The sequence below is a fragment of the Sciurus vulgaris genome (genome assembly GCF_902686455.1).
Source record: "Sciurus vulgaris genome assembly, chromosome: 3".
Taxonomy (NCBI): Eukaryota; Metazoa; Chordata; class Mammalia; order Rodentia; family Sciuridae; genus Sciurus; species Sciurus vulgaris.
Genome location: NC_136463.1, coordinates 3,568,105 through 3,592,775, shown reverse-complemented (window position 1 = coordinate 3,592,775; position 24,671 = coordinate 3,568,105). Strand labels below are relative to the sequence as shown.

Sequence of the window (24,671 nt, the reverse complement as noted above, 5' to 3'; positions counted from 1 at the left end):
TTGGACTTCTGGACCCAGCTATGCCTGAAGCACCTGCTTACGGACTTGAGTGTGTGGCTGTCTGGCTTCAGTTGGTTAACATGAATTTGTCATGTTCAGTTGAAGAGTCCCCTGAGGAGCCCCTGGGTCGCCTGGTACACAATCCCTCCCTGCCACAGTGGTGTGGGGCATGGGTGCTGCAGCCCGACTGCCTGGTTGAGTGGGTTGAACTGTGGCCAGCTGCAGCTGAGGCAAGTTTCTCCACAGGCCTGCGTCCAGCTTTCTCATCAGTGACCAGGCCATGTTTACATCAGCCCCTGTGCAAGGATGCGTGGGCCCGTCTCTAATGCTCATAGAAGGGAGCCTGGTAAGTGCCAAGTAAGTATCTGCTAAGAGCGCAAATAGCGTCGGCTCCCCGAGGGCCGGTGAGCTCAGCCAGCGCGTCATTTCCAGGATGCCCGGGGCGTAAGCAGGAAGCTCGCGTTGCCCAAGGCAGCCCCCACCCACCTGTCTGTCCCTAACCCTAACCCTGCCAGACCGGGAACTGAGGGCTGGAAGCTTCGCCGGCTGCACCTTGACCTGGCTGTCTCTCCAAGCCCGCGGGTCCCCTGCCAGGCACAGTGAAGGACTGCACTCCTCGGCCAGGTGTCTTCGCGAGACATCGGTGCCGCTCTGCAGGGCGGCTTCGCCCTCTGGCTGAGGGTGCCGTGGGCCGCGGCACTGCCTGGCCAGCCCCGTTCAGTGCTGCTGGAGTGCACGCTTGCTGGGCTTCCCAGACGGGTGGTGCTTCCTGTCTTGCCCCAGAAGCAGCTGGGCACGTCAGGCCTTGTGGTGTCCTGCCTCCCCCGCAGCAGCCCGGGAGGGCTGTCCTGCGGCCTGGCCCTGGGCCTGCTTCTCATCCACCTCAGGGCTCCTCTCCAGCAGGCCACCGGCGCTGCCCTGCATCCTGTCCACCTCTGCCCATGCCGGCTCCGCCTCTCTCCATGCCTCCTGTCCCACCGCCTGTCTCAGGAGCTCCACCTCACCACAGTCCCTGTGCCCAGTCCTGTGCCCACCCTGAGAGCTTCAGTGTGCCCCAGGGGCAGAATGGTCATCCCTCCAAAGACATGTCCACCAAGACCTCAGCGAGAGCACATGGTGAGTGCAGGTCATCCTGGATTGGGGCGGGCCCTACACCCGGTGCCTGGTGCCCTTGTGCGGAGGAGGGTGGGCGCGGACGCTGGAGAGGGTGTGGAGACCCAAGCAGAGGTGGGAGTGCCAGCCTCTGCCAGCCAAGGAGGCCGAGGGCCGCAGTGGCCACAGAAGCGGGAAGGGAGCCTGGGGCGAGCTTCCCCCAGAGCCTCGGGAGGAGCCAGCTCTGCCTCTGCCTGGACCTCGGGTCTGCAGCCCCGTGAGTGGACGCTCAGGGTGTGGCCCCGTGGTGGCAGCCCAGGACGCTCCTGCACCTGGGCAGGCGCTGCTGGACAAGGGGGCACGATGGTGCCTCAGTGGCTCCCAGCCCTGCAGGTCAGCTGCGAGTCCGTCTTTTCTCTTCCCTTCTCCTCCTGAGCCCTGGCCTCACCCAGCTGCCTCCCTCGCAGTGGGGCGTCCGGTAGGGAGGGGATCAAGTGCCAGCCCCCCACCTCTTCTCCTCCCCGCCTTGCGTGCGCCAGGTACACCCGTGCCTGCTCCCTGAGCCCGAGCACAGCGCTCGCCTTGCAGCACCGCCCTCCATCTTGCCCCCGCTCTGCCCCGGCCTCCGGCCTCCGTTCCAGAGAACCTCACTCCAGGGCTCCCCGCCAGTCCCCTGCAGCCCCTCCCTGGCTTCTGCCCAGCCTCCTGCAAGTTGCTCTCTGCAGTTACAGGGTGTGCCTGGCCATCAGGTCCTGGGCAAGCCTTCCTGTCCTCAGCCCCATGTCCTTGGACACATGCCTATTGACCTCCTCCCCGAGGTTTTCCCTCCCCGGCTTCTGGGGCCTCATCGACCTGGGTGTGTCCCATCTCAGGATCTCTGGATTCCTCTGCCTCCCCAACACAGGGTCAGCGTTCCTCAGAAAAGGAACCCCCCTCTCTTTTTGGTACCAGGGATTGAACTCAGAAACCCTCGGCCACTGAGCAGCACCCCAGCCCTACGTTGTATTTTATTTGGGGGGTGGGGCTCACTGAGCTGCTTAGCGTCTCACTTTTGCTGAGCTGGCTGTGAATTTGCAATCCTCCTGCCTCAGCCTCCTGAGCCACTGAGTTGACAGGCGTGCACTACCGCGCCCAGCAGGCACGTCTCTTATTCACTCCTCATCCTTCCTGGAGAATCCAGTTCCCCAGTGTAGAACACGCGAGGGTCCAGCACAGAGTGTGTGCGGAAACCAGGGTGGGAGGGGCGGATGGAGGGTAAGACGCCACTTCCATCGAGGTGCTTCCCAGTAGCCTCTGGTTTGGGGACACACCACTAGGTTTCTACCTGGGCTGATGCAGGTCATTTGCTCTAAGCTGTCACTTCTGGGTGCCCTGAAATTCCAGTGCTCTGCCCAGCCCTGGCCACGCGTCCAGGTGGGAAGTCCTGCCTCCTGCCCAGCACCGAGCCTGCAGTTTCTCATGATTTCAAGCATTTCTTAAGTCCGTGTCTCCCTCTCCTTCCCCTGTGATCGCCCATCGTCCACCAGCATGGCCGGCTCTCATCTTCAGGTCGTCACAGGCCCCCTCTGCCTGCCCACCCCCTCCACATCCCTGTAAGTGCTGGTTTTCGCCAGGGATGCTCGGGACACTGACCTGGACTTTGTCCACCTCCAGGGCTCCCCTGCCGTGGGTGCAGCCCTGACCTCGTCCCCTGGAGGACTCCCTGGGGCCGAGCTGCTCCCCCTTCCTGGAGCTCGGGGCCCCAGCTCTCTGTGCAGACGAGGTGGCTTCACTGCACACTCGGGTCACTTACTAAACATGTCCCTGCCTCGCCCTTTCACTGCCCTGACCACGAGAGCAAGAGCAGGCATTGCAGTTATAAGGAGAAGGAAAGGAATGAACTGGCCCTCTGTCGCATGGACGGATGGACGGGGGACAGGACGGCCCACCTCCGGTGCCCTGCCACGGTGGCAACGGGAGAGCCAGACCCCACTCACGGGTTCCAGCCCAGGTCTGCCGGGTTGATGTAGAGAATCCCGGCTCTGGAGACGGTGGCCGGGGTGGCCGTCCGCAGGTGGCTGATCTCGAACACCAGCCTCATGGTGCGGTTCAAGGGGATGCGCTCGTTGCTGGCCAGGGTGAGGACCTGGAAGGCCCGTGTAAGGTCAGAGCACCATCCCGCCGGGGCCCAGAACGAGGAGGAGCAGATGGAGAGCCACGCGTGCCCACCCTGAACGGGGTCTCACCGTCCTCTGGGCCCTTCCTAGCCTCCAGTCCCCGCTCCCAACCTGGCAAGGGGACAGCTCTGAACCTGCACAGGAATAGAAACGTCCCCTCCAAAACCACGGCCCTTGCCTCCCCCAGAAATTCTTGCATTCCCTCTGCCCGATGAGGATGATTTCCTCCTCCCTTCCCTGGTGCTGGGGAGGGATCCAGGATCTCCTGCATGCTAGGCAAACACCCTACCACTGAGCACATCGCCAGCCCTTTTAATATTTTATTTTGAGACAGGGTCTTGCTAAGTTGCTTAGGACCTCACTAAGGCTGGCCTTGAACTTTCAATCCTCCTGCCTCAGCCTCCTGGGCCCCTGGGATCACAGGTGTGTGCACTGCATCCGGCTAAGAATCATCCTAAACTGCTTCCAGATAAATCTGAATCCCTTTTCTCCTCCCCAGCCTCCAGCCGGCCTTTCCGTGTGCCAGGGACAAGCTGGAGGACACTGTCCCCATCCTCACTCGCGGAGGAAGGGCACGTGGAACTGCGTCCTCCGTCTGTGCGGTGACCAGGTGGCCTCTGTCACTTGTGACTTTTGTGCCCATTCTGGGTGCCGGCCTTGGGCAGGGCCAAGTGCGCGTGGCTGGTTGACCTCATCGCCCCTGCTAAGGTGGCCTGGGGCGGTTCACCTTGTTGTCATCCATGACAGTGTTGAGAGACTCGATCCACATGGGGTCTATGTCCCCGTCCAGGACGATCCACTTGGGGCCGTCGTGAGTAATGTTGGCCAAGTCCCGCATGACGGTGGAGAACAGGCCTGTGAGGAGGCGATGGGTTACATCCAAAGGCCAAAGGGCCCTTGGCACTCTGGGCCACTCACCTGGGCATTCTCTGGCCTGGCTCGGTCTCTCATGGGTGCCTGTCCCCTGGGGGGACATGGAGGCCCTTGGACAGGAGGTGAGCGGCTCACTTCCCTCCTCCCCCTGCCCCAGCTGCTCCCTCTGCTCTCCCCACGCCAGGCCCTGCCTGTGTCCCCTGTGCCCTCAGCCTCCCACCCTCTGTCCCCAGCACCCCAGGGGCCCCGGCAGCGGGAGGAGGCAGAGCAGGGGAGGGGCCAGCCAGAGCCCTCAGCTCCCAGCCGTGAAGCGCCCGATGAGGGAGGTGTGGGCAGGTCCCCGTGGGCACAGACCCCACGGAACCATGTCTGGGAGGAGCTTCCTTCCCAGAGCCCAGGGACAGAGGTGTGACCTTCACACAGCCTGCCTGTCCAGGCTCGGGACCCTCCCCTCACCTCTGGCTCCCTCCCCGTCTGGTGGTCCCCTGTCCTCAGAGGCCCTTTCCCTGCCCGAGTGTGTGTGTGGTCCCACTGGCCACAGGCCTGTCGAGGGCCCTCTCCAGGCAGAGCCTCAGTGATTGCCACTGCAGGGAGCCTGGTGACCAGCCAGAGGACCAGGGTGGCCAGGTCCCCCACAGCCTGCTCCTGAGGCTACACCTCCAGTTACCGTCTTTCCACTCCCTGGTCGCTGGGTTGATGATGCCAAAGAGCTCATCACAGGTGACGGCCTTGGGGTCCAGGTCCACGGCCACCGGCTTCCTCTTCATGTTCTGGTAGGTTTTGTTGAGGGACTTGAGGACCTGGCCGGGGGGGTGTCAGGTGTGACCTGATGTCCCCTGCGCAAGGACACACAGGCAGCGTGGGATGCCCTCCTGTGAGTGGTGAGGAGTTCCCTGCGCCTGGCGTGCTGTGGGGTGGGCGGGGATGAGTCTGCAGCCCAGACAATGGCTGGGTGAAGGGGCCCGTCCCCCGTGCAGACCACGAGAGCCCTTGGACCAAGCTCAGGTCCGGGCAAATCCACGTTCGTTTCTTCTTCCTTACACAAGTGGTATGTGCTCGTGGGAAAGAGCAAAGCAAAACAAAGTCCTCGAGGGAAGAGAGCCACCCACAATTCCTGAACCCAGAGAAAGCGTTCTGAGGTAGATACTACATTTCTAAACATTTCTAAAGTTTCTGCCTTTTGGGGAAAAAAAAAAAAAAACTTGCTGCAAGCTTCTCCCATGTTATTCGTCTTTGGAAATGATTTTTAAATTTATTTTTGAATTCTGTGATGCTGGGATTGAACCCAGGGTCTGGTGTGTGCTTAGGCAAGGGCTCACCACTGGGCTGTGTCCCCGGCAGCCAGGAATGGGTTTTTTTTTTTTTTTTTTTCCAGTACTGGGTATTGAACCCAGGGCCTGGTGCATGGAAGGCAAGCGCTCTACCAACTGAGCTATCTCCCCAGCCCTGGAAATGGTTTTTAATAGCAGCCTAGTAGTTGGTCCTGTGAGTACCCTACTGACCACCTGCCTGGCTAAAATTCCCAGGGTCACAGATATTCATGATGTCACTTTCTACCTTGCTTGGGCCCTGGCCGGGGACCGCGGGCGTGGGCGGGGCCTGTGACAGGGGCGGGTGTCCTGGGTGGACCAGAGCTTGCGGGTGCCCTCCTCCTTCCTGGCCCAGGCATTTCTTTGGGGACCGGGATGCCATGGTGCCCCGTCCGCCTGCCCTGCCCGCCCTGCCCGGCCGAGCCGCGCGCAGACCTGGGACTTGCCGCTGCCCGCGTTGCCGATGACGAACACCGAGTGCCGCACTTGCAGCAGCTCCTCCAGCTGCACCACCTTGAGCACGAAGCTGTCCTCCGCCTGCAGCCGCAGCTCCACCACGCTCTGCTTGATGACCTGCACGAGAGGCCGCTGCCCAGAGCCCCGTCCCAGCTCCGCCTGGGCCTGGGCAGGGAGAGTGTGGGGCCGGCAGGGCAAGGGGGCGAGGGCGGCTGCCTGGGGAGGTGCAGGGCACGCTCGGGTGGATGACCGTGGGCTGCCCGCCCCAGAGCTGCGTTGGCCAGCTAGCTGCCGGCCCAGGAGTGACCGTCTACCTTCTCAAAGTTCAGGTCTCGCTTCCGAGGCACGTCCAGAGCCGGGAAGAGGTCCCCGATGAGCCCCATGAACACAGGCAGGTCGTCGGTCACGATCTTGGGGATGTTGAAGTCCCTCAGGGCCCTCATGAGCACCTGGTCCTCTGCCCGGGCAGGGTCACCCCTCTTCAGAGAGCCGGCCACCACCAGCACGGACTTGATGGCTCGCAAGCCCCAGTCGTAGTGGTCCTGCGGGCAGGCGGCCGTGAACGCACCTCCCCGGCTGGCCAGCCGGTGCTGCCCGGCCCAGGGTGGCTCTGGGGCCAGCGGGGCGGGACGGAGGCCGGCGTGGCCGTGGGACGCATGACACCCTCCCAGGCCGTCTGCGAGCCCCAGGACCCTGTGGCACACACCTGCTTGGACAGCAGCTCTTTGCACAAGGTGTAGAGTGTGATGAACTTCCTGGCCAGCAGGCGGGCCTCCAGAAAGCCCTCGGCCACCAGCATGATCTCACAGATCAGCTCGAAGTCGGGGACCACCATAGCGCAGGGCCTGGGGGGTCATGTGGCTGTAGGCTTCTCCCCCACACACGCCCTTCCCTGGCAGATCACTGCACCCCGCCCAGCAGGCTGCTGCACTGGCCACCTTCAGGGCCGAGCCAGGTCCCAGCTGCCCTCCCCACCTCGCCTGTCCCTTGCCCAGTGACCCCGGCCCTGCACTCACCACTCACTCTCCTGAGCCCCGTGGATGAGCCAGTGAGTCTCCCTGGGGACTCTCACCTCAGCAGGACCCGGAGCTTTGGAAGAAGGGCCCTTCCTACTGCCCGCCTGCCGGTCCCCCTCCCAGGAGCTGATCGCCTCCGTCCCCAGCTCAGCCCCTGCTCCTCCTCCACTGCTCCCCTTTCCCCAGGGCCACACACCTGAACAGGGCCTTCAGGTTCTCGGGCAGCTCCGTGCGTCCCGCGTACCCCGGGTTCATGGTGATGAAGATGCCGACGGTGGGGATCAGTCTTATCATCTCTCCCAGGAAGTTGAACGTCTTTTTCTTGGCCCGAATTGCATCCTGGACACATTTTACCTAAACGGTTGGTGCACAGACACGTCAGCATGGCAATGCCCAGCTTCGAGGGTCACTTGGTGAAGCGCCACAGAGCGTGTGACCTGAGGCAGCTCCTGTCACTCTGAGGCATCCAGGCTTTTGCGGATCAGCAGCTTGCTCCTCTTCCTCACCGAGTACTGTTCCGGCTCCAGTCCTTTCTGAATCTGTTCCTACTCTGGCGGTGACCCCTTGGGAGGTCCCTCAGTGGCCACCTTTATGTCACAGAGTCTCTGAGACCATCTGCTGCCGTTTACCATGTTAAATACAGAACTTCAGGGATCTGGTCTGCATTTGGATTTTGCAAACTGGAGAAAGTGGCTGCAAACTTCTGAGTCACCACTGGGGGGCGCCCGAGGCCCACGGCTGCACCCAGAGCAGAGAGAGCCCTTTGCCAGGGGCACTGGGGCTTCTCCCTGCTGTCTGCACAGCAGTCCAGGTCTGGGACCCCTCCCCTGCACCAAGCCCCTCCTGTCGTTCTGTTCCTGTCCCTGTTTCCATTTGTGTCGGCAAATATTCAGTACTTCAATCAGGCTCTGCATGATTTTGGGGTTTGTCCACCGACTTTGGCATGGGGCAGAAACACTGCTAAATGCACTGGGGACAGGGAGGCTGGTCCCTGAGGAGGCTCCCCAAGGAGGCAGCCAACCCTGCCATGGGTTGGGTCTCTGGTGGCCCATGTTCTTGCCTGACTGGCTCCATCCAGTCCCAGGGCTGCTAGTCAGTGTGGACGGAGGAGCAGGGAGAGGGAGCTTCTGTCTGCGTTTGCTCCAGTCCCACCAACGGACCTGTCCTCAGCCCATTTTAGAGATTCCGAGATGGCGTACAGAGACTGAGGGGAGTTAACTCCCCGGCCGTGAGCCCGAGGGGCCCAGCCCTCATGCGTTGGGGTGTCGGGAGGGTCAACACCGACAGCCCCCCTTCCTTTTCCTTTTGGAACCTCCATGTTGATCTGCACAGGAGACTGGCCTCGGTTTGCCTCAGAGAGCCCAGTGGCTCTGCAGTCTGCAGGCCTCAGGACCACTGGGGCTTTTGTGTATGATTTCATAATCCAGAACCTTCCTCCACATACGGGGGCAAACTCAGGCAGCCAGCGGCCACCACCAGGCAAAGGCGGACACTCCCCAGTGGCCTTCACTCAAGACCGTCAGACAGTAGAGCCACGAGGACCGGAGGAGCCCCTCCCCCTCGTACCGGGCCTTTGAGGGGCCGCCCTTGCTGAAGAGCGCTCTTCGCCCGGCGGCCGCTCCCCAGGTACTACGGCAGGGCGAGCGGCATCTCTGCCTCTCCTTGCATCTGCTCAGAGCCCAGCTCAGCTCTGCACAGGCGTGTCTGTCACTGGTAAGCAGCCTGGCAGCCCCGAGCTTACCTAACCAGTCTCGTCCCCTTCAACACTGGGGACACCAAGGGAAGAGGGCAACGTCCTCTTCCAGATGCCTGGAAAGGAGCCACAGTCCCCAGTCACTAAACCAGCATCACCTTGCATTCCAGGAACAGTGGGCCTTGCAGGCAGATCCCCCATGGTGAGACCACGCCCCCAAGTGAGCAGTGACCCCCGAGGGGAACAGGACAGGTCACAGGCCTGAGAGGCCAGCAGCAGGTGGAGACTGTCCATTCCAGTGACAAGGCCCCCCCAGCACCTCCTGAGTAGCATCACCCAGACCCCGCCCACCCCAGCCACCCAGGAAAAGGCTGGCCCTCCCCTATTTGGGGGGCAGAGGGCTCTCCCGTCCTAGAGGCCAGCCCCCAGCTGAAGCTCTGCCTGAGTCCCTAGCCTTTGACCCGGCTTCACTTCAGTTGTCACGGGGCCTGAAGTTCTGGTCTTGGGCGGCACCTCTCTGAGGCCCTGCTTCTTGCCTCAGGATCCGCACTGCCCGCTGTGCTGTCCCCCAGGGGTGTTCCCGAAGGACACGGAGGACACGCACCTCTCCCTCCTGCTTCCTTCTCTCCCTTCCCCGCTATCCTTTCAGCATGCTCGATCCCTGCAGGAAAGCCCTTTGTCCTTCTTCCCTGTTGGATCAAACTGCTTGGTCTACAGCCGTCTCCATGTGCATTTTAAGTTTGGCTCAAAGGCACAGAGGGAAGCGGAAGCCAAGGTGACGTGTGACCACTGTCACCTACTCCTGTGACAAGACACTCGCAGTCGCCAGCAGTCAATTGTTCAAACTGTGTTTAAACAAGACAGACACCAACGGCAGCCAATCAGGCCGTCTCTGCCTCACCTCCTGTTCTCTGGCTCCAGGTATCACCTGCCCATGTGGCGGGTCTGACATTCTGGCCTAGGCTGCGACCTGAGAGCAGCATCGCAGGTAGAGCCAAAGATCTGCCAAACTGGGATTCACTGGGACTTCTTCTTTTAATACCCCCAAATTAAGCACCCCTGCATGTACCTGGTCACGCAGGTGGTGCCACATCTGTGCCAGGTCTGTTGGCTGCACGCCTAAGCAGGCCGTGGGTCTGGGGGCCGGGTGGGGTAGGAGGGGCTGGCGCATCTTGCCACACCAGCCTTGTGCCTGGAGTGCTGCAGGTGGGCAGGGGCAGGGTCCCTCTGGTGGGTGAGACAGTGGGAAGCCGAGACGCCCCCGGCGGTCGAGCGGCCACTGCCCTACCTGACCCGGGGCGGGGCGGGGCCTACCTGCACTGCGATCACAGACAGGACTTCCACCGAGATCCGGTTGAACTCATCAAAGCAGCCCCAGGCTCCCGTCTGGGCCAGGCCCTTGTAGATGTTCCCACAGGACTGCGGGGAGAGGAGAGGAGGTAGAGCTGCAGGAGTCCGTCCCCCCAGGCTCTGCTCCCGAGGCCCCGGGCAGGGTCGGGCTCAGCCTGGGGACTTCGGGAGGCGCACATCCCAGAACAGGCTCACGCAGCAGAGCTGGGTGCCAGGAGGGTGTTCAGCAGCCCTGACCCCGGTGATGGCGGTGAAGCCAGAACTGGGGACAGGCAGTTAGTGCAGAAATAGGAGACGGAGTCAAGTGGAGGAAATGGAGGCCATGAAAGCCATCCGCCTCTGGAAGTGGGAGACTGCCCCTGGGAGAACGGGATGTAAGGACCTCTGGAGTCCATTGGTGACCACGTCTACCTGCCCTTACCAAGGAGCTGCTAATCAGTGCCCCCGGGCCCCTGCCTGGCTGAATCAGTTTGGCCCTCTCCCTGCCTGTCGCTTCTCACTTTTTGCATCTCACCTGCAAAAGGGGGCCTAGTCACATAGGCAGGAAGGAGAGATAAGGGGCAGAGAACTGGAGAACAAGAGAGACCTCAGCCTATAAAAGATGTAGGGTGCGCTCACTTCTTGGGACCCTAGAACATCCGCCATGGCCCCCTGCTCCTCCCGGGAGAAGTCTATTATTACTACTTTAAATAAAACCTGCTTCATGCGCTTGCCTTGGCTGCTTCTCTGGTGCTCAAACTTCAACACTAGAGGGAGCAGGACTCGTCACTGACACCGGAGAACGGCGGTGTCAGGGCGTCCTGTGTCCCCTCACCAAGGGGCCCACCGGCTTCTGCCGCTTCTGCCCTCGCACTGTCCTTCTCCTGACCTTCTTTTTAACATAGGCAAAGGAGGGGATCCCTCCAAGGCAGGGCAGGCCCCGGCACTCGCGAGACTTCTCCCGACCTCCGCGTCACCGTGGCCCAGTGTGACGATCAGGGTGACTCCTGGACACTCACCGTGGGATACCCTCTGGGGGCACCTGACTTCCACTTTCACTTCTCTAGAACCCAGGAGGCTGGTGTGGACAGCTTGACCCTGACTGATGGTCAGCGGGGCCAGTGGGCCCTATCCTCAGCCTCCGCCTGGGGACCCCCCAGCTGTGGGACTCAGACACTGACGGGCAAGGGTTCTAAACACTGACCACTGCCCGCGTCCTCCTGTGAGAGGCCACCACGGCCGGGAGAACACTGAGGTCCCTCCTCTGATAGGCCCTTTGAGCTCTGATGAGGCCTGCAGTGACGCACGGCACTGCCCCTGCCCCTCGCAGCCCAGCTGGCCGCGTCTTTCACCCGGCATCCTTCACTAACACCGAGGACGTGCTGCTCCCGTCACAGTCTCCGACCTGAGTTCCAGAGGGTCATCTCCGGGACAGTGGGACGTTGGGGTCGGAGCCCTGGGAGCCTCTCCAGACAGGCCACGGGGGACGCGGCAGCCCCGGGGCCTCCGCCCAGTTTCTCCCAGCTGCCTGCAGGCCTCCTGGGGCCCCGGCCCCCCGCCCTGGCCAGCGCCTACCTTGTAGTCCATCTGCTCGGAGCAGTTGAAGACATACACCATGGTGCCCAGCGCCCGGCCCAGGTCCTTGGTGGTTTCTGTCTTGCCGGTGCCTGCGGGGCCTGCCGGGGCCCCGCCCATGATCAGGTGCAGAGACTGGGTCAGCGTGATGTAGCACCTGCCGGAGGCCCGGGTCACCTCCTGTGTGGCCCGCCACCCTGCTTCACCCCGTGAGGTTTCAGCCAGTCGAGTGACAGTGGCACCTGCTCAGCTTCAGGGGGACGAAAGGGAGTGGGCAGGGAGGACCTCAGTGTGACTGAGGGACAAGCCCGTGCTGGGGCAGCGGCGCTGAGGCCCAGCCGCAGACCTGGGGAGTGCGCCCCTCGGATACCGCGGACACCACGTCAGTGCAGGGGCTGCTCCGAGGGCCTTTGTAATTCACTGATGTGCAACACGCTCACGAGGAGTCATGAAGCACAACCCCCACTTTGCAGGCCCTCAGAGAGGTTAGGTGACTCCCCCAAAGCCACATAGCTTGTGACAGACCAAGCGTGGAGGTCCAGGGCCGGGCGCCTTGCAGGTGGCAGGTGTGCCCGTTCCTCACCCTTGGCCAGTCCAGCAGTGGGCAGCCGACGTGGGCCGCGGGCACTCACCTGTCCGTGAGGGGCGTGATGACCAGCCGCGGGGTGTTGCCCAGGTACTCGTAGGAGTACTGGATCTGCGCGTCGCAGATGTTGGCGAAGCAGTGCCTCTTGTCCTCGTCCCAGCGGTGGCGGAGCTGCGACTGCCAGGTGAAGGCCTGGGAGCTCTCCACCTGCGGGGAGCCAGCCGCTCCTGTCCGCCCTCCCTGGACCGCCCTCTCCAGACCCACACTCCTCCCTGCCGCCAGTCGGGTCTGCCACGTCCCGGAAGGGGCTGGGGCCTCTGGGCGCAGGGCCACCCGGGACGGGCCAGCGTGCCTTGGCAGTGATCATCTTGGCCACCACGTCCCGCGCGTGCACGTCGATGGTGCAGATGGTCATGATCTTCATCCTGTCACCGGCGCTGAGGTTCCCAATAAGCAGCGTGATGAGCGCGTTCAGCTGGCTGATCTGCAGGGGGACCTTTGCTGAGACCCGCACGGCACCCTCCAGCCGCAGGTGGTGCGGCCTCTGGGTTGGTCTGGGGGCCAGCCGAGTGCGTCCAGGGGAGGTCATGGTGGAGGAGGGAAGACCAGCCCAATGAGGGGCAGGAGAGGTCTCCACATCCCCGGGTGGGGCCGGGGGTGCCATGGAGCAGATGAAAACTAGCCTCAGCCCGGGGTGGAGAGTTGGGGGACAATGATCGTGACATCGTGGAGGAGTGTGTGTGTGAGGTCTCCCCTGCTGCCCAGGTGGCCTCGAACTCCTGAGCTCAGTTGACCCTCAGCCTCCCGCACAGCTGAGGCGACCGGCGTTCGGGTATAACCCAACTGCACGCAGCCCACACGCAGGACTGTAAGAAAACGTCCACGGCCGCGTCTCGGCGAGGTGGGATTGTGGGTAAGCGCTCTGTATTTTTGTTTTTGATTTTAAAAATCATCTGTTTTCTAATTATCTAACCAAGAATTTAAAAGCCTGTGGTGACCCGGGGGCGACGGCGGCTCGCCTGCTTCTTGTTGTAGTCCTTGATGGCGTTCTCGTAGCCCTCCTCCAGCCTGGCGAACGCCAGGCCCACCTCGGTGGTCCACCAGATCTGGGTGCAGGTCAGCGCGATCTGGAAGCAGAGGGCACCGCGCCCACATTGAGCTCGGTGCCTTGGCTCCGGCAGCAGCTCCCCAGGCCGCGGCTCTCCCCAGGGCTGCCCCCGGACCTGGGCCGGGTAGTCGAAGATCCACTGCTCCCTGGGCTTCTCCTCGTAGGTCACCACGGCTTCTGGGATCTCGTGTCGGAGTGTGGCGCACATTCGGTCCAGCACTCGGTTCAGCCAGACCTCCACCTGGGGACAGAAGCCACACTGACCACACGGAGCCTTGAGCACATCGGTTCCGAGGATTTGCTTTGGAGTAAAGAAAAAAACCAAAAAGCAGCTGGTGCCGTGTCCTGCACCTCAAGCCCCAGGGCTGGGGAGGCTGAGGAAAGAGGATCGCAAGTTCAAGGCCAGCTCACAAGGTGAGCAGGGCTGGGGATGGCGCTCTGTGGTATACTTAACGACACACGTGCAGCGCTGGGTCACTCACATGTGCACACGTGGAAAGCAAAGAAAGGGCCGTTTGTCCTGCCCGTCATCCCAGGGTTGGGAGTGTCAGGTGGCTACAGAGCACAGAACTGCCCACCTCGAAGGCTGACTGGCAGCCTGGCCAGACCCTGGCGAGCTTGCTGCCACTAAGCGTCAAGGTGCACGCTGACCGATTCTGGGTCAGAGAAGGGAGAGAGGACCAGAGAAAAGTCCTGGCACAGGGCAGAGGGCTAAGCTTGCCGATGGGCTGAGCTGAGCTGAGCTGAGGTTCTCTGCGAGCTTCCGGGTTCTGAGTCAGGTGCTGCCACCTGCTGGTCAAGGGGTGGGGGTGGGGGCGGGAAGTACCCTCCGCAGGACATGCTGCCCACCAGTCCTGTGGACGAGTCTTATTTGCATTTTGAAATGTAAGTGCTGTGGCTGAGGATGCAGCTTCGTGGAGGATGCTCTGCAGGCCAGAGGCCCTGGACTCCATTCCAGCCCCAGAAAACCAGAAAAAAGCAAAGCAAAAAGTACCCCCTTGACCACCTGCTGCAGCAGGGAAGCGCCCCAAAGGGCTCGTGGGGCAAGCTTCCTTGTGGAGAGTCGGCAGGAGGGATCCTGGTGGGGAACTGGAGCCAGCTCTGACAGGTGGATCTCGGCCGTGCCCTGCCCAGCGCCCTCCCTGCCAAGCGGGCTGCCGGGTGAGCCTGGGCTTCCTTGTTCAGGTCCCTCCCAGGTCTGCTTTGCCTCTGCCCTGCGTTTTCCTTAGGCCCACGTCACAGTCACCTCTATTTCTGATGGACAGCTGGGCAGGGAGCCTGGGGAAGGGAGTGGCCGGCGGTGGGGCCACGGGCTTGCTGGGAGAGGGAGGAGGACCCGGGCGGCTCTGGAGCCACGGAAGCAGCGCAGACAGTTCCCGTGGGCAGGTGTGAGAGACCCGTGGTTCTGAGGAGGGGTCCCCTTCAGCACAGTCCCCTTGGTGACCCGCGAGTCTCTCCTTCCCCTCCCCCGCCAAGGCGCATCTCACAGAGCTGGGAAAGTCCTCTGGAAGCCCTGGGGGCGTCCGAGTGCTCCCGAGGGTGAGGAGAGGGCAGCGCGTCCCGGGGCTCACGCTCACCTGCCCCGAGAGGTCACACTCGCGGTCGAAGTCCACATACTCGTCCTCCTTGCTGTACATCCCCAGGCCAAATTTCAGCGGCTTCTCGTCAGCATCGAGTCGGAACTTCAGCTTACACAGGCTGTCGAAGAGCTTGGACAGGTGGCGGCTCACCTGGGGGGGCACCTGAGGCTCGGCCCAGGGCTTGTGGCCAGGCCCAGACTCTCCTGCTGCCCTCTAAGGTCTCCTCCCCTCCCTTCCCTCCCTCTCTCCTTCCCTCCCTCTCTCCTTCCCTCCTTCTCTCCTTCCCTCCCTCTCTCCTTCCCTCCTTCCCTCCCTCCTTCCCCTCCTTCCCTTCCTTCCTTCCACCCGTCCGTCCCTCCTTCTCTTCCCGCCCTCCCTCTCTTCCCTTCCCTCCTTCCCCTCCTCCTCCCTCTCTCCTTCCCTCCTTCTCTCCTTCCCTCCCTCTCTCCTTCCCTCCCTCCCTCCTTCCCTCCTTCCTACTTCCCTCCTTCTCTCCCTCCCTCCTTCCCTCCTTCCTTCCCCCCTCCTTCCCTCCTTCCTTCCCCCCTCCTTCCCTCCTTCCCTCCTCCCTCCCTCTCTCCTTCCCTCCTTCTCTCCCTCCCTCCCTCTCTCCCTCCCTCCCTCCTTCCTTCCCTCCTTCCCTCCTTCCCTCCCTCCTTCTCTCCCTCCCTCCTTCCCTCCTTCCCTCCTCCCTCCCTCTCTCCTTCCCTCCTTCTCTCCTTCCCTCCCTCTCTCCCTCCCTCCCTCCTTCCTTCCCTCCTTCCCTCCCTCCCTCCTTCCCTCCTTCTCTCCCTCCCTCCCTCCCTCCTTCTCTCCCTCCCTCCTTCTCTCCCTCCCTCCTTCCCTCCTTCTCTCCCTCCCTCCCTCTCTCCTTCCCTCCTTCCCTCCTTCCCTCCTTCCCTCCTTCCTTCCCCCCTCCTTCCCTCCTTCCCTCTTTCCCTCCTTCCCTCCTTCCTTACCCATTCTTTCCCTCCCTCCCTTTCCTTTGGCGTGTTCTCCCCCCATCGCTGGTCGACACTAACTAGACTTGGGTTAGGCACCTAGAGGAACCTAAGACAACGCCCCAGGTTGGCTGCAGAAGCCAGGTGTGCGCCAGGGGCCAACCCCAGGTGTGTCCCAAAACCTCAGGGTTGCCATCAAGTGTGCCCATTTTCCTTTCAGCCCAATAATCCTTCTCTCTCTCAGAAGAGCCCCAGGGAAACCCTCCTCCTGGCTCCCGGGTGATCTATCAGGGTGGTGATGACGATGGCCAGGAAGCCATGTGTCTTTCAGAGGCGGTGCCCTGCTGGGTCACCAGAGTCTAACCCACTTTGCAGACCAGTAAAAGGAGGCGCTGGCGGCAGATGGACTTGCCCAGAGCCACAGGAAGCGCAGGGCGGGACCTGAGGTGAGTCCGCCCTGGGCTCCCGCTTCCTCCCAGGGCTCTGACGCAGGTCCCCCAGAGGCCGGATTCAGGCGCCACTCGGGCTTGTCCTTTGGGGTGCCAGGCGCCTGCCCACCTCCACGGGGTCGTTGCCGTTGGAGAGGATGTCCAGCAGGTCGGCCGAGGAGACGAAGTAGAAGCGAGGGAAGGCCAGCCTCTTGGTCTCCAGGTACTCCGCCAGCGCCTTCTCGCACATGGCCAGGCTGCGGGTGGGGGAGCCGGTGAGCCCGCCGACGGGGCCCGCGGTTCCCATTCCTGCCGGCTGACTGCGCTGCCCGGACCGGAGGGCACCCCTGCACCCCACGGCCGCGGGCTCCTGGCGAAGGCTCTCACAACCCGCGGCTCTGCACCGTCGCCCTGGCTGGCAGCATGGGACCCCGGCTCCGGCCACCCACGCCCCTGGTCTGGATGTGTGGGGACCCACCTCTTCTTCAGCGCCTCCAGTTTATCGTAGAGACCAGGCTTGTTGGTGGCTTCTACCACGTTGGGAGTCTTCACCGCGTCTTCCATCAAGGCCTGGGAAGGACAGGGCATCGCCAAGGTGTTAGGAGACCTGTTTTGTCCAGAGGGGCGTTTCCGGAAAGCCCTGGCGCCTGGGGCAGGGCTCGCCTTGAACTCCATGTCGATGTCGTCGAAGCGCTTGGAGTCCTCGGGGAGCTGGGCCCGGATGTCTTCAGAGCCTATGAAGATGCTCTCCAGGTGGCTCCAGGTCCTCTGGACCTCAAACCAGATGGAGATGACCGAGTCTGCTGTGGACAGCTTCTGCTGCCAGCTGGTCACCTCCTTGAGGAAGTGGGACAGGTACTTGGACATCATCAGGTTCTGCAGCTGCACCTGGTTGTCCTCCAGCGTCTCCACCAGCACCTCGTCTGCCTTGAGCATCATGGTGCCCGTGCGCGGGTGCGGCTCATGCTCGAATTCCATGGTGGTCCAGGTGCTGTCCAGGGCTTTCAGCACCTGTCGGGGGAAGGAGAAACAAGGGCAAGGCGCGTGTGGCACGCAGGGCTGAGGGAGGACTCGAGGGTCCCAGGACACGGCATGGAGCCAAGGCCTTTGTGGTCAAGTCATCCACACATGTGGCCACAGGGTGGGAGACCCCCGCTGCCCGCCACCTGCCGCCTGTGAAAGGGCAGAGGCGAGGTGTCCATTCACACTTAGGGTGTCACTCAGCCTTGGGTAGGAGTGAGGGACTGAGGTGCGCCCACTGCAGACGGACCTGGCCCAGCAAAGGAAGCCGGGCACAAAGGCCAGTGGCTGTGTGCGGACATGAGGACACGCCAACCCCAAAGGACGCCACTCTGGCACACAGACTGATTCGATCTAAAAACACTCAAAAGCAGCAGGTATGAGGTCACACCTGTTCCCCAAGAGCAGGAGATGAATGCCCAGGCCACACTGCCCCGGAGAACCCCGCCGCCAGGAACGGCCCTGCTGCGGTCATTCACTCTGGAAGGACCCGACGTTTCTGTCCCCTGGGCGCCCTCCCACCAGGCCCTGGACCCACCTTCTCCATGCCCGACTCCTTCACGGCCTTGTCCACGATGTTGCGGACCTCGTCCTCGTACCTGTGGAGATTCAGCTGCAGCAGGTCGGCCAGGGTGGTCTCCTCGGACATCTGGAACTTCACCTGGGGAGAGGCAGCCACGCTCGGCACAGGCCCTTGCCCTCTGCGGACACCGGGCGCCCTGGCCGAGGCTTTGCTCTGTCCCCTGCGTCTCCGAGCCCCGCCTTCCTTTCCTGTAAACCCACAAGTCGGCAGAGCAGCAGGGGGAGAAGTGTCCCCTGGAACCGCGTGCACCCAGGACTCAGAGTGACCTTGTCTGGAACCGGGGCCTGTGCAGATGGCAAGGGTCCTGAGGGAGGTCATCTGGTTTTCAAGCGGGCCCCGGATCTGATGACCAGGGTTCTCATGGAGGCCGCAGGACCACGGAGGCAGTGGCTGGAGGAGCAGCCACAGGGCAAGGGGCGTCGGAGCCCCTGAAGCAGGAAGAGGCCGGAGAGCCTCCCTGGAGTCTGGGGAGCCAGCACCGCCCAGGCCCCAGCTCAGACCCTGGCCTCCGGAGCCGAGAGCCGGCTGTCCTGCTGGCCCATTGCCCCTCTGCAGGGTTTCGCCACACTGGCCCCACGAGGCGTCGGCCCTCAGGGAAGTGCCGGGCTAGTGACCGCACTGTGACGCGAGTGACCACACCAGACACTCGCTGTGCCACTGCGATCTTAATGGTCCCCAGAGGCCACGTGCTGAAGGCTCGGCTCCAGCCTGAGGTGCTCCTGGGAGGGGGCCTTGGGGGAGGAAGCTGGGCAGTGCCCCTGAAGCGGAGCTGGGGACCCTGCCCCTTCCCGTCTCTCTCCTCGCTTTCCAGCCACCGCGCGGTGCGCAGACCCCCTGGCCATGCGCCTGCAAGGAACTCTGAACCACGGGCCAAGATGAGCCTCCCTCCTCCTGTGTGGGTGTCAGGTACTCTGTCACCGTGAAGCACAGCTGGCCGCCCGCCCCAGCTGACTCCAGAACACTGACTCCAAACCACGGGGAAACCGGTTTAGCCGCTGACTGACTCTAGCGTCTCCCAGTTGAGTTTGGGGAAAGCGTCCACCCAGCCTCCCCAAGTCCTCAGGTATGCCGACTCCTCTTTCAGCGGGACGGTTTAGTTGCTTGTTTTGCCATGGGAGTCTCTCCTGGGGCACCTGGGTGGGCACTCTAGTCTCAGGGCTCAAGAGGCATCCCATGGCAGCAAGAGAGAGCCCTGGCCCAGAAAGCTTTAATGCAGTGGAGGCGGAGAGGACCCGTCATGCTCCTGGGTGGGCACCTCCAGGGCTGGCGGAGACCTGGTGAGAGGAGTGGAGAGCTGCCGGCCCCGTCCTCTGTACTTTCCACCTACTTGGGTTGTCTTTGGAGGCCAAGGCCTCTACCTTCCTGCTTGCAGGCCATGGCCTCGCAGCCGTGAAGCTCTGCCCCTGATCCCTGCTCCCCATCACCCAAGTCCATTCCATCCACGCCTTTGTGCTTGACTTTGGGTCCTTCTCTCTGCCAAGGCCCGGGCCAGAGTCCACACCCACCCACAGCCACCTCCCCTCTGCCCTGGCTCAGGCTTCCTCCTCTAGGCAACTAGCGGCTTCCTGAAGGGCTCAGTCACTTGGCGTTTGAGTGGACCAGGAAGGCTGCAGAACAGGCCTTGGAGCTGGAGTCCATACAAGGAAAGCTCTCTGCCCTCTGCCGTCTGCCTGGGGTGTCCCTGCTGCCGCTGTTCAGGAGGACAGAAGCGAGTCCCCGGACACCCCTCAGGAATTGCCACCCCAGCCCCGCGCCCTCAGCCCTGCCCAGCTAGGCCAGGCCACCCAGCCCTGAGCCCTCGGCCCTGGTCACACTGGGAGCTGCCTGCACACCCCAGCGCCAGCTGCCCCTGGAGCCTGGGCCTTCACGTCCACTGTGCGTGCTCACTGGCCCTGCTCGTCCCTCCCTCGTCAATTGGTCTTTGGTCAGTCTAATCCACAGGCCCTGCCAGAGAACCACAGGCGGGCAGGGGGACAAATAAGTCCCCTGCAGCCTCATGTGCTGCCCGTTCCTTCTTGGCTTCCTTGAGAGCAGGGACTTGGCTCTCCCGTGCCCTCGGTGTCCTCGTGGGGCCTGGGCAGAGGGGCTGCTCGGTACCCCTTTCTCACCATTTGCTGACAGTGGTGAGCTCCTGTCTGCCTTCTGTGGGTGTTGAGCTCCTGGGGTGCGTGGGGCCCCCAAGGGAGCTGTTCCTCTGCTCTAGCTTCCCGGCCCTGTGGACCTGCATCCTACCACCAGGATGGCTGCATACCTTGAGGACCCAGTGCAGAATGAACACACAGGGCCCTCTGCTCAGAAATCCTGACGTCTGAGATGCTAAGAACAGAGAATGAACGCAAGCATGGCGGCCAAGTGCAGGGTCCCCAGGACCGTGGGACGCGGCCCTGCCTACCAATGACTTCATCGGTACAGCAGCCGAGCCCCTTGGCAGAGCAGCTCAGGACAGCCAGTCCTGCAGCCGGCCAGCTGCCAGCAGCTGCCCCTCCACCCCATGGCGACAGCGGTACCTGGGTGGCCTGCATGAGCTGCTGCCAGTGGCGGTCGCGGATGGCGGGGTTCTGCAGCTCGCTCACGGCGCGCAGGGACGTGATCATGTTCTTCACGGTGTTGTCCAGTCCCACGAAGGCGTCCCAGGTTTTCATCTCCTTGTCTAGAGACCTCACGTCCTTGGCGAACTTCTTGCAGTCGATGTCCATCTGCTCCACGTTGATGTCTTTCCACTTGGTGGTCTTCCAGTCGTCGATGCTGGTGTTCACCTGCAACGGGAGCCCGCCTTTGCCCCATCTCCAGGCACAAGGAAGGCAGTGCCGTCCCCTCCCTGCACTTGCTCTTAAGGAGCGAATCCCAGTGAGGAAGAGTTTTTGTTTGTTTCTGTCTTGCAGTGCTGGGGATCATTCCCAGGGCCCTGCATCTACCACCGAGCTGTGTTCCTAGGCTCCGGTAAGGGAAGTTTAGAATTAAAACCAGAGTCTGGGAACATGGTTGGATACAAGGAAAAAAAAAAAAAAAACCAGTCATATCATAAAACCTGCAATTTAAAAGTTGGTCATTAAAATGTATTTTGGCAAAAACCTGTGTTGGGGCCCCGCTACTGCTGAACAGGACCCAGCTTTCTCTTGCTTCTGGGAAGGACCATGTAACTTGCCTTGGCCAGGAAATATGAGCCATGCCTGAACTTCGAGGCAGTAGCTCTTAATTGGCCATACTTGGTTTGGCGTTCTTGGTTTGGCCTTGGTAATCACCAAAGTGCGCTATTGATACACAGCCTGGAATGCTGAGCCAGCTGCCCCAGGGACAGCTGCTTGGAACGAGAGTGTGGATTTCACATGAGAGAAGTGTACTTTTGTTGTTCAATACATAGAGATTTGTAGGGTTGTTTGTTACTGCACAGTAACCTAGCCTATACTGCCTGATGAAAATACCACAGAAGAAACTTCACTCTTGACAACAAGAAACAAAACAAATGGAACCATCTGAAGAAAGCCCTACCAAGAAGATTATGAAGTCTGCATTCTTAAATGTGGGATGGGTTGAAATTGGCTAGGAAGCTGGAAAACCACTAGTTTTGGTGGAAGGAGAGAGACTGTTGACCCAGGTGCTGGAGGCAGGAAGGCCCAGCTTGCCCAGCATCCGTGTTCCCTGAAGGCCAAACTAGGAATGTCTGCAAGATGCTCACCCCGAAGACACGAAGACCCCAGCCTCCCACCACCCAGGGGCACGGCCTTCCCAGAGGACTCAAGCTCATTCTGTATGCTGTGACCACACGACGCCCTGGCTAGTTATCTTTGGGGAACTTCCTTGAGCTATTCAGACTGCGAGTGTTTATCACCATCTCCTGGAAAAGGTCCCCCTTCCTCTCCCCTCTGGGCTCAAGGTTTTACCACATGAAAGAGCAGCACCCCTTCCCGTGGCCGCAGCCGCCCGCACAGAGGAGACTGGAGCTCAGTGAGTGGGGAAGAAGAGTGGGAGGCTCTGAGAGGCCCCTCTGCAGACCTGATGTAACAGAGCCTGTGAGCCAGGGGTTCCCTCTCTATAAACATGCAGACCGGGCCGGTCAGAAGGAAGGCCTCGCGACGGTTTACTACGGTGGTTTGTTTTTGTAGAAATGAAATAAACGAGGAGACAGAGCGTGCTCCCGTCTGGAGCTGGGAGTGGAGTTCTGCCTCGAGAGTTTGCAGAGTTTGTTCAGTTCCATTTAGAGTCCCCTGTGGGAGGTTAGACGGAAGATCCTAAGGTTCATTCAGAAGGATGGGCGAGGAGGAGAGCTCGACGTTTGAAGGCAGGTGAGCAAAGAGGACAGAGAATGGGGGAGCCCACGCATGCGCCCACAGAAAAGACCCGGGGCTGAGCCCCGCTGGGCCCGGCCTCCTTCACTGCTGAGTGGCGCCTCTCGCTGCCTTCCTGCTGCCCATCAGCCCACAGAGCAGCCACAGGAGACCCGGCTTGGACCTGCCCCCGTGGTGGGTTTCCAGGCCCCCGAATTCCTCTTCGTCTCCCCAAATACCACCCCTCCCCAGTTGCTCTGGGAGTTGCTCCCCAGGATCTCCCCAGTTGCTCCCATTCCCCCGGGAGCAAATGAAAAAGTCTGTTCACGGCTCTTTTTTTGTTTTAATTGCCAGTTTCCTAGTTCTCCTAAGATGGAGCGGCCCTGTGATTCCAGGGCCTCTGTCTTACACCCGAGAGACCCTGGGCCACCACAGCAGGTAAGACAACACAGTCACCTAAGAAGGTCACGTGGGAGGCTTCAGGAGGGCGGAATGGAGCGGTCGCTTTCCTGGCTGCTCTGTGGCATGAAACCAAGAAGGCAGACGGGCAGCTGCGCGGCAAGGTAGGCGGATGAAGAAGAAGGCGGGGTGGGGGGTGGGGGCTTCACTGGGATTCAACACTGGACCTGCAAAGATCGGGGTCTCAGAGGTTGGACATAATAAAATAAGGAAGAACCTCCAAGTGCCACAGCCACTGCCATGCCAGAGGCACCGGCCAGAGCTGTCCCTCGTGGGCACGGTGGAGGGACAAGGGCCACTAGAGCAACACGCATTTTTAGGAGGACTGAGGTGTGTCTGGGTACAGAGCGTTTAGAGATCACGGACGCTGGGCGACTGAACAGAAAGAAACTGCATCTCGCCCTGCGGCCGCAGAGGACGGAGGAAGGAACCATTTTGCAGCCCCAGCTTGGGGACTGGCAGCTGAGGGAGCCGAGTCCTGGCAAACCCAAACCTGGCCTGGAGCACAGGCCTGGCGGACCCACACTGCCCGGCACAGATTGTGCCTGAGTGACCAGGAGAAAATCAGACGTGGAGAGAGGCTGACACCGGAGGACGGGTCACGGAAACCCACCAGCTCTTCCCCTCCTGCTCCAATCCCAAGCTCGCAGGACCAGCTGGGAGAGACGCATCTGGCCAGGAACTCGAAAGGGCAGGGGTGGGAGAGGATGAGTTTGCAAACCGAACCCGAGACCAGGACACTTGGGGTCTGCAGGTGAAGCATTGGACTAAGACGCGGTTCCTCCACCAGGGGAGATCCTGGGGTGCAGTCTTCCAGCATGGACCAGCAATTTCTGGGTCCTGGAGATTTAGAATCTCCAGACTGACTGGCATCTAGCAAAGGGCCTGCGGCCTACCTGAGCCTCACCCCCACTCCAGGATAACCTCTCCCACCCCAGAGACCCCACCCTAAGGGTGGAGCGAGCGTCTACTCCAGACGGCCCACCTGCTGAGAAGGGGAGCTGAGAGTCTTGAACGCCAACGGAAACAATTCTTAAACTTTTCATAGAGACTTTTTTTTCCTACTTTCTCTGCTTAATTGTGACCCTAATGGTTCATGGACATTTATACATATTCATGTTTGTCTTTTTTACTTTTCTCATTTCTAGTGTTTTTTGGAACCAGTCATTTTTCATGGATCAATTTTTTAAGGACTTGGAAGTTTGATTAGTATGTTTCAATTTTGTTTTGTATTATTTTTAATTAAAAATTTTTTACGTTATATATTTTGTCTCTTACTTCTGTTTCCCGTGAATCTCTCTCTTTTCTTCTGCTAATAGCCATCTCTATTGCTCTCTCTTTAATTTTTTCCCATCTATCCTCTCTCTGCCTCCCTCAAAAAAACATCACATCCTACATTATTTTTATTCTCTCCCTGTCCACCATTCAAAATTGTAAACTATTTTACAAACTTACTGTTTCTATTTTAGGCAATAACCAATCATATAATGTCTGCTTATTGTGACAACATTGCAGACAACATAGGAGGACCTATTTGGTTTAATTCTGTATATTGTTTGCATTGGTTGTTGTTATTATTTGTTTCCCCCAAAACAGTGAGGTACTGGAAAGCTTCAGGGACACTATAAGTCCACAGATAGAGACTCTACTGTATCCACACTGTTAGACGGGTAGACACACAAACAGCGTGAAAAAGCAAGGGAACAAATCACCCCAAACAAGCCGAGATACTTCAATAATAGAATCCATCACCACCACAGTGGAAGAAACGTCAGAGAAGGAGTTTAGAATGTACACAGTTAAGCTGATCTGCAAGATAAAGGACAATGGAAGGAGTGAAATCAGAGAAAATACAGGAAGTGAAAAGTCACTTCAATAAAAAGATGGTGAAAAAATCAAGCAGGAACCCTTGAACTGAAGGAGTCCATAAGCCAAATTAAAAGTTCAACGGAAAGCACGACCAACAGACTAGACATATTAGAAGACAGAGTTTCTGGCAATGCGGACAAAATATATAATCTTGAAAAAAAAAGTTGACTCTGGAGAAGATGTTGAGAGACCATGTGCAGAACTTCCAAAAAATATGGTATAACCTGAAAAGACCAAATACAAGATTTATTGGGATAGAACAAGGCTCAGAAATGCACAATCTTTTCAATGAAATAACATTAGAAAATTTCCAAAACCTAAAGAGTGAAATG

At 60.4% G+C, this 24,671-nt stretch overlaps 1 protein-coding gene across 1 annotated transcript in view; it reads right to left on the bottom strand.

Moving 5' to 3' along the window:
• The window catches only part of LOC306657409 (dynein axonemal heavy chain 17), a 100,307-nt gene that overhangs the window by 41,078 nt on the left and 34,558 nt on the right, over positions 1-24,671 (bottom strand). Inside the window, exons 15-33 of the mRNA XM_079133365.1 lie at positions 20,254-20,502; positions 17,702-17,824; positions 16,807-17,154; positions 16,622-16,713; positions 16,274-16,400; positions 14,772-14,924; positions 13,310-13,435; positions 13,106-13,213; positions 12,439-12,570; positions 12,133-12,293; positions 11,501-11,657; positions 9,911-10,015; positions 7,100-7,257; positions 6,594-6,732; positions 6,202-6,429; positions 5,867-6,004; positions 4,789-4,921; positions 3,976-4,103; positions 3,069-3,217 (exon numbers count right to left, since the gene is read on the bottom strand). Coding sequence (XP_078989491.1) covers positions 3,069-3,217; positions 3,976-4,103; positions 4,789-4,921; positions 5,867-6,004; positions 6,202-6,429; positions 6,594-6,732; positions 7,100-7,257; positions 9,911-10,015; positions 11,501-11,657; positions 12,133-12,293; positions 12,439-12,570; positions 13,106-13,213; positions 13,310-13,435; positions 14,772-14,924; positions 16,274-16,400; positions 16,622-16,713; positions 16,807-17,154; positions 17,702-17,824; positions 20,254-20,502 — 2,954 coding nt within the window. The remainder of the gene's footprint in view (positions 1-3,068; positions 3,218-3,975; positions 4,104-4,788; positions 4,922-5,866; positions 6,005-6,201; positions 6,430-6,593; positions 6,733-7,099; positions 7,258-9,910; positions 10,016-11,500; positions 11,658-12,132; positions 12,294-12,438; positions 12,571-13,105; positions 13,214-13,309; positions 13,436-14,771; positions 14,925-16,273; positions 16,401-16,621; positions 16,714-16,806; positions 17,155-17,701; positions 17,825-20,253; positions 20,503-24,671) is intronic.